This window comes from Cetorhinus maximus, chromosome 22, assembly GCF_964194155.1.
Source record: "Cetorhinus maximus chromosome 22, sCetMax3.hap1.1, whole genome shotgun sequence".
Taxonomy (NCBI): Eukaryota; Metazoa; Chordata; class Chondrichthyes; order Lamniformes; family Cetorhinidae; genus Cetorhinus; species Cetorhinus maximus.
Window position 1 is genome coordinate 55,155,289 of NC_135900.1, and position 9,021 is coordinate 55,164,309.

A 9,021-nucleotide genomic window follows, 5' to 3' on the forward strand; every position below is an offset into this window, starting at 1 on the left:
GCACATGTCACCTTCGCAAAAAGGCAAATAAGTGAACTAGAGAGAGCCTAAGGGGAAAATCTCACTCTCTGGTTGGCACCATTTCCTTCCCTTGACACGGTGGTGTGCACTTTTAATTAGAAAACTATAAATTATGCAGACAAATAACATTTAAGTTCCAATTTTTAAAACTTTTATTGCATTCATAAAGCTCAGAGTAAACCTCCAGTACAGTAACCGATGTTTTACTGTTGTGTAAAGAAATTTACCACTACAGAACATAATGAGTAAAATTTAATTTAAGAATTAAGCACACAGCTCCACTTAAAATAGAAAGAAGTTCCCTTATCTGAGCAACAAGTCAGAGGCAAGTTTTGCAACGTAAACCGGTAGAGGCTGAGGCTCACTTCTCTAATTATATGTAGGATACTAGCAGGGCTCCCATATAGAGTGGGTAAAAATGCAGGCCTGGCATGGCATAGAATCTGCCTTCAATTTGTACAATTTGACTGCAAGCAACTAGAGTAAAGAGGCTGGATTTCTTTCTCCTAATGGAGGTGTAAATCAGGTCATGAAACACTGAACTTCGTTGTTTTCTTTTGCTGGAGAAACAGTTAAAGGCCTTCTCGACCCCACACCATTTTCCTGTGACCTTTTTCATGGGGCGGGAAGGCTTTGGGTACAAAACACGCACACACACACCCTTTCTGAGGTCAGGTACCCCTTCGTGAGGACCACAGGAAAATCATATTTCCTCCTGCGCACTAAGTTTGTGTGCTGGTATAAGTTTTCGAAGCCCTAATAAAGCACACCTCCTTGGAGAGTTCGTAACCACTGGGGTAAGCCCACTGAGGAGTCGGAAACATTCTGAAAAGTAAGTATTAAATGTTTGGTCACTATTAGATGCTATATTGTAACATAGATGTATTTTTAATGCAGTGATTCATCATAGGGATCTGTCCTGCAAAGATAACTTGACCCTTCCATTGACCACCAATGTGTACGTATTGTCATACATTCTAGTGCATTTTCCATTGAAGAAAATGCCAAAGGCATTGAAAAATGTAAAAGAAAACAATGTGTTGTTTGGCTGTTTAAAAACAAACAATCCTTGTATTGAAAATTGAGAAAAATCTCTGTACCTTCTTCTCTCCATTGATTAATGGCACTTCACACTGAAATGGATATGAGATATCATTCTGTTTTGTCAGTTGCAGGCAATGTAGCTGGAAGCTTTTGTTATAACAGCTGTAGCCATTATGAATGCTTGGCTGGTGGCATGCGTGATCTGAGGGGGCATGGAGTGGTATGAGCAAAACATGGAGGCATGGGATGGCATAGGTGGGTGGGGGGGAATGAGGGAGGGTGAGGGGTAAAGTTTAGAGAGCCTTTAAAGAATGTTGGGAGGTGGGCAGCTATGTGGGAGAACCAAGGCAAGCCTTCTAACCGGTCAGCCTTTGTATCCACACTCCTCACAAACTCCATCATGGCTCACGAAATGTACTGTAAACCCAACCCCTGTGTGAAAGACAAAAGTCTTGGGCAAAGTCACACATGGTCACGCATCTTGCAAGGCACAAAAGTATGTAGGTTGGGTTTTCCCAAGCTCACAGGAAAATCCGAAGCATGATTTCTCATTTAAAAAAGAAATGTAATGTTTCACTTGTAAGTGATAGCTCGTTAGAAAAAAAATATACACCCAATGGGAAATTGTCATTTTATGTTTCATTCATTGTAGACAAAGATAGCCCAACCCTTTCTAACACTCCCCCACCCCATGGTGTAAAATACAATTCAAATCCATACACACTACTATTCACAATTTACATGGGCAATCAGGTTAGAGTCTAATGTCTTTACATCTGAACTTACAGGTTAACTGCAACAAAGTCATATGAGTTGTGATGTTCCAACTCAGCTATTTATTTCTGCTGCTCATTGCCAATCAGACTACATTGTAACCAGACATTGCTATGAACTAGAAAATTAACATAGAACCCCATAATAGCATGTCTATGTAATAACTGTGATATTATTAGATAGGATAGTTGTTTGTAGCTGCTGAAATTTTATTTAAAGTATTGCTAGACCCACAAATATAACTCTTAAACATCTTCCATGTTTCTTCAAAGTATCATTCCTGTCTGCGTGGATGTGAGTGTCAGTGTGAGGATGAGTTAGCATGTGAAGGACAGCAAGCTGTTTCCACGTACTATATAAGGCAGAAAGATATTACGTGAGAGAGAATGAGTTTGCACTTGAGTGAGAGACTAGATGAGAGATAACGAGGAAGAGTGAGAGAATGGGAGTATGTGTAAGAGACTGTGTAAGTCAGAGAAAGTTTGTGTGCTACAAAGAGTGTGTGTGTGTGTGTGTATGTGGGAGAGTGTGTGTGTCAGCATATAATAGATAAAGTGCAAGGGAGAAAGATAGTTTGTATGCAAGTGAGTGACTGACTGACTAGATGAGGGGTTGTATGTGCATAAGTTGGCATCTGGTGCTGCAGATTCACCCATGTACTTTGTTGAGAAGATTTCTAGGTGCCAACACAGAGCAGCTGCTCACACACATCTGTTTAAGAGTTACCCTTGTGAATTCTCTGTCAGTGATAGTTGGGGAAGACTCATTCCATCACCAACCAGTATATTGGATCCTTATATAAATACTGTGGATGCTGGAAATCTGAAACAAAAACAAAAATTGCTGGAAAATCTCAGCAGGTCTGACAGCATCTGTGGAAAGGAACACAGTTAATGTTTCGAGTCCAAATGACTCTTCATCAGAACTAAAGAGAAATAGAAATGTGGTGAAATATAAATGCAGACTGGGTGACCGCTTTGCGGAACACCTTCGGTCTGTCCGCTAGCATGACCCAGACCTTCCTGTTGTTTGCCATTTCAACACACCACCCTGCTCTCATGCCCACATGTCCGTCCTTGGCTTGCTGCATTGTTCCAGTGAAGCTCAACGCAAACTGGAGGAACAGCACCTCATCTTCCGATTAGGCACTTTACAGCCTTCCGGACTTAATACTAGGTTCAACAACTTAAGATCATGAACTTTCCCCTCCATCCTCACCCCTTTTTTATCCCCTTTTTTCTAATAATTATTATATTTTTATATATATATATTTTTCCCCACCTATTCCTATTATTATCTTTACAATTTATTTCCATATTGTTTTATCCCCATCTTTTAGCCCATTTCGATCCGCTCCCCCCACCCCACCCCCACTAGGGCTATCTGTCACTTGCTCATCCTGCTTTCTACCCTTAATGTCACCATTAGCACGTCCTTTAGCCAGTATCACCACCCTCAACACCCCTTTGACCTTTTGTTTATGACATCTTTGGCAATCTCTCCTTTGCCCCCACCTATCACTGGCCCTCTATCCGGCTCCACCTGTCCCACCCCCTTAAACAGCTTACATTTCACCACATTTCTATTTCTCTTTAGTTCTGATGAAGAGTCATTCGGACTCGAAATGTTAACACTGTCTTCCTCTCCACAAATGCTGTCAGACCTGCTGAGCTTTTCCAGCAATTTTTGTATTGAATCCTTATGGAGTACAAGATAGAGCAGCCAGGGGAATGCAGCAATGGTGCCAACAGATATTTTTTATTTATTGCTGAAGTACAGGAAAACTATGATACTGAAATAATACTTTATATAGCTGAGGGCATGAGAGCTGTTCCAATTACCTTTTATTATGACACCATTAATCTGCAGGATGTGACATTCAGTTAGATACTGATTGTTTAAACTACCCACTCACCTAATGTTTCACTCTAAGCATTTTCATGTTGAATGGTATTTAGTGCTAAAGTTCATGCAGTTTTCTCTGCTGAAAGGGAATGGGGTTTTCTGCAAATTATGTGACAACCTCAATGGCCTAGGTTTTTGCTCCTCGGTCAGGTGTGCGGAGTTGGGACATTTCCTAGCTCTGCGAACACAATCCCGGAAAAAGAGGCCCGGAAGTTGTGATTTTCAATCCAGGTGGATGAGCTGGATTAGAAGTCAGGCCTGCTGCCCCCGGAACCACTGTGGAGGCTGCCAGGTGCGGAGGCAAGCTGGCTGGAAGGCCTGCCTCTGTACCCCGGCATTGTGCAAAAGACTGAAAAGAAACAAGAAAGCAAAAAATATCCCTGCAGCCTTCACCCCTCACCCCTATGCCCCATCTATGCCAAACCTCATGGCCTTCATCCATTCCCCCATAACACCTCATACCCTCCATGTTAACCTATGCCCCTGTACCCATAGCAAGCAATTTTTTTTAACACCCCAGATATTTTTCTCAAAAATTTAAAGGGGAGGTCTTTTAAATACCTTGATAGCTTGACAGCTCCCTTTGGCAGTTGCTTTTGACAGTTCCTCTTGACAGGCTTGACAGTTTTGACAGTTGATTTTGACAGGTCTACTGACAGTTCCAATGAGCTTGATAGTAATGAGTTTATGCACTTTTTATGCACATTTATGCTTACTTTTAACAATTCCAAAGGCCACCTGACCTACTCCAAAGGGTATTTGACCTCCACCAAAAGGTACCTGACCTCTACCAAAGGTGTCCCGGGACAAGATCCAAAGGGGTACTTTGCCACTCTCCAAAGGAGTAACCTGGCTATCCAAACAGATCCACAAAATTCAGAGATCCACAAAGTTCAAACCTGTCTTTTCTGGTGTAATCTGTATGTTTTGTTCTTCACACACCTGGCCTACCAAAATCCCATTTCAGTGAAGGCAGCTGATGATTTAAATGGCCAGCTGCCTCTGTAAACCAACCCCGGCCCGGCTCCATCCCCACACCCCCCTGCGAAAATAGGAAGTGCCGCGTTCCAATTTCCAGGCTCGCCCACCATTTTTGCCACAACGGAGAGGCTCTCTGGCTTGGCAAATATCCAGGCCTATGCTTTAAAAAGCCCCAACTCCACAGAGGGAAGGGATTAGATCACAGTAACAAGCATTGAAAAACTGTATTATGAGCATAATCTAATATTTCATTATTTATAAATTACAAGGAATGATTTTGATGCTTTAATTGAAGTACTAATTGCAACATGCATGGATTCGATAGCAGGAGAATCATCATGCAATAACCTTTGTCTCCTATTTAACATCCTGTCTTTCACAAGCTAATTTTAAAAAAGTGTCATTAGAAATACCCTAACACCAAAGTACCCAGCACGTGTTTCAACTTTATTCTGTTGCTTTATACGTGGACTGGCAGACAGCTGCTAAAACAAAGGAAGTATGTTGCACATTATTTTACAGCATCAACATGAAGAGCAGTGTGAGTAGCTGAAGGTTAGAATTATATTATTTGCCTCAAGATTTGGAAGATTCCTTCTGTAGAAGAGACTCACTGGTGAACTGTCCATCATGCAAACTCATCTAGGCGATGGGCACTTCACCGTTTGGGATATCTTATGACGAATGATCACCTGAAAGAACTGCAAGACATTCAAGACAGCAGTGGCTCAGACTCCGCTATATTATCAACTTGCTCAGTCCTTTTTTTACTCTTAAAGGATGCCCAGCCAATATGAGCAATGTCACCAATTGATTGGTTATTATTCCGGGGAGGGAATTAAACTCTAGTAGCATTGTTTGTGATGCAAATTAATTATCAAAATCTTTCAATAGTTAAATGTTTCTGTGCTGAGATCACAAAGCAACTTGTCTTTTGCAGATGCAGAATAGTGCCTGGATATGGAGTGAAGACAAGAAAAGATGGAGCCATTGAAATACAGCAAGAGGATCATCCAAGTGACGTATCTGTAGACTGAAATAGCTGATAGAGGACATGGTGCTTGATCTTGGTCCTGACTGTACAGATATTTCCAAAATGGACTGAACTAGTAGCTCATGTGATCGAGTGTCTGGTAGTCAAGTGCAATATTGGGAAACGTGTTTACTCAAACTGAATGTGACGTGTAAGCAATAGTCTTCATGTAGATCAAAAACACAGTAAACTGTGTACACTCCAGAATATTCACCGTTACCTGGTCATTAGTGTTCCTCGAGGTCGTGCAGAGTTATATTTCTATATCCTGGGCACACTTACCATATTCTTACTGACTTTCTGATTGCATGTTGAACAAACACTAGCTGGGTGTGTTTTCACAGATGAAATAGCCTCTTAGAACTGATGTAACTTCAAAAATGCACCAGCTTCACTCTCACTCTATATGATATCACAATAATACTCAAGCCTTAGAATACATTTTGAAATATCTCTGTTTTATCATCTATAACTTGCAGATTTAAAAAAATCCACCTGGAGTTTTACCTTTAGCTGCAGCTCCCATTAGCATCACCATGCTAATGCTGTGTGGGGCCATGGCAATGTTACATGATGGGAAGAGGTGTTTCTACAACAATATAACACTAGAACAAGGTTATGAAATAGGGTCAGCTGACAGGAAGAGGGCTTTTACTGAAATATAATACCCACTGTTTTACAGAAATCGTAGAGGGGAGGGGTGAATTATAGACTGTGCTCATATATTGACTATATGGCCATTACGTGCTTGATTGCTTTGCCACCTAAATATATTAATCCAAAAGCATCAAGGGGTCCTCCACTTCTGTAAATCATTCTTTATTATTCAAAGGGTAGATATTCATCTCATGTGGTGGTGTGAAAGGGGGAGCAATGGATCAGTGCCTATTATATGTAGTTAATTGGTAGCTAATCTAATGCTACCTGTTTTGCACACTGCCCAAGATAAATTTCCACCCCTTAATCTTTATATCACCCCCATGACCAATTTGGTATCTGTCTCCTGATCCCCATTGTCCTGATCTCTCATCACTCTACCTTGATAACTCATGCCTTTCCAGCACTAACCCTAGCACCAACCAGGCCTGGTCTCCTCTTTCACATTGCCTGTTCTCCTCTTTCACATTGCCTGTTCTCCTCTTTCACATTGCCTGTTCTTCTTCTCAGATCCCCACAAATCATTTATCCAAATGCAGTTCTAATGAAAACCCAAGGCTCAAGAAGGTTAAAGACCCTGGTTTATTACATTACCACTATTACTCCAAGTGGAATTGGAGATAGCAGTATTTCATTTCAGAGCAGCTCTAGTATTACTGGAGGTAGGAGGTATCTATAATGGGAACTTTCATGCTTTTTCTGTAGTCCAAGAATTTCCTGTAACTCAAAAGCTTCTGTCTGAGTTAGCTGACTTGAATAATTTGTGAACCAGTTAGCAAGATAAAACAAAGTACAAAAATAAGATACTCCATCGTGGCAAGGAGAAAGTAAGATTTAACTGATGCACCCAGTTCCAATCACAAAGCAGAGTGTGAAGGAAATGCCTTGATGACAGTGCCCATTAAATCCAATATAAACTTCAAAGTGAATGAGGCAAACCCAGGTTTGATCACTTTTGGTCAATGGTGGAAGGAACATGAATGGTACAGAAGAATAAAAGTGTTTGTTATACCTGTGCACTGTAACTCCAGGCGTGCCATCTGAAGCTCAGAAACTAGCAGCACCATAACCCTTCCTACTTAATGTGATTTGCGAGTGGTCTTCAGTAAGTGATAACAGAATATGGATAGGCGACCACTGGAGATCTAAGACAAACCACACAGCACCATGTATGAAGGAAGGAAGAGTGTAATCGTCATTTTGTGGTTTTCAGATGTGATAAAATTCCACTGGTCCCACATCAGAGATCAGCCACTTGTAGATCATAAGCAGTAGAAAGTACTTCAATATTAATCTGACAGAACACAGAATGGACGGCAGGGTGTGGGATGGGCTGGCAGTAGCGATGGGTAGGTAGTCACTGATTAGCTCACAATGTGTCTTTTTATTGTAAAATGTGTTATTTGTTGAAGTGAGCAGAAAAAGTGGAAAATGGCAGTGGAGGAGGAGTGAAAAACTTTCCCAACCAAAAATTTTTTAAAAGTGGGTGAAAAGAAGTGGTGAACAAAAACAGAAGGTATAGCAGTGGTCCAGCAAACAGCAATGTCTCTGCTAATTACAATATCTGAATCAGCATTTTCTCTTCTGTGTCATGGACCAGGAACTCAGGAAAACAGTATAACATTGTCCATTGGGTATAATGTTCCAGAAACAACCGATGGTATTTAATGATGTGCTTTAAGAGTTTGATGCATTAATCCTCACCTGAACTCCATATTTGTATTTTAATGTGTAGTGGGTGCACTCACTTTTCAAAGGTGACAGCTAGTGTTCGGTGAGATCAAATATCACACAGCACTAACTTTACTGAGCCTCCCTCATCAAAGAAATTGTTTATCATTCATTCATCATTAAAGCACCTATGATCCCCTGCATATTATGAACAGTACTAGGGAGCTGTTAGTAAATTGCAATACAATGATTCCATTAAGTGGGAATGGGGTGGCAGAATGCATTAAGGTGAAAAATATTAACCATGGGAGTGTCATCCCAGCATTCTCTATGGTTGTCTCGGGAATTTATCTAGGAAGACTGAAATTAACTTTGCACACCCTTTCAGGCAGGAACAGTTAAGTAATGGTTTGACAGTGTGTCACATCTGTCATGTCACGCTCAGTGTTTGTGAAGTAGTCTGAGCTTTAAGCAGTACACACCAGATATACAACACCATGCTGTGGAGAACACTGTGTAGCTTTCGCTAAGTATTGTGGTCAGTCGACCATGAATGTACAGATACTCAGTAATGGTACAGTGTTAGGCGTAAGAACTGGGTTCTATTAGGTTAAACTGGTCTGAGTATATTATATTGTATCTGATGTATACAAATGTCATGAAGTGTAAAAACATGGGACATAACAGTGCCATGACACAAATGTCTTGAATTAGATTATTTATTTCAATGTGTATGTGTTTGCATTTGTCAAACTCACAGTTTTAATGGGAAACAGAAACATTGTACACCGACAATCTGTTTGTGCGATAGACTGCTTAAATAAGCACACATTAAGTGAATATATCCATTAAAGTGACAAGATATTGTAAACCTCAAGCAATTTTGTCTCTCTTCCCATTGCATTCATTCCTGTTAACTGAACCATTTTAACCAT

The 9,021-nt window shown here is 40.7% G+C and overlaps 1 protein-coding gene across 1 annotated transcript in view; it reads left to right on the plus strand.

Annotated features, from left to right (window-relative positions):
* Nucleotides 1–6,853, plus strand: part of LOC144696711 (protein shisa-like-1) — a 179,357-nt gene extending 172,504 nt beyond the window's left edge. The window contains exon 5 of the mRNA XM_078568351.1: nt 5,666–6,853. Within this exon, the coding sequence (XP_078424477.1) occupies nt 5,666 (1 nt within the window). The 3' untranslated portion in view covers nt 5,667–6,853. The remainder of the gene's footprint in view (nt 1–5,665) is intronic.
* The last annotated feature ends 2,168 nt before the right edge of the window (nt 6,854–9,021 follow it).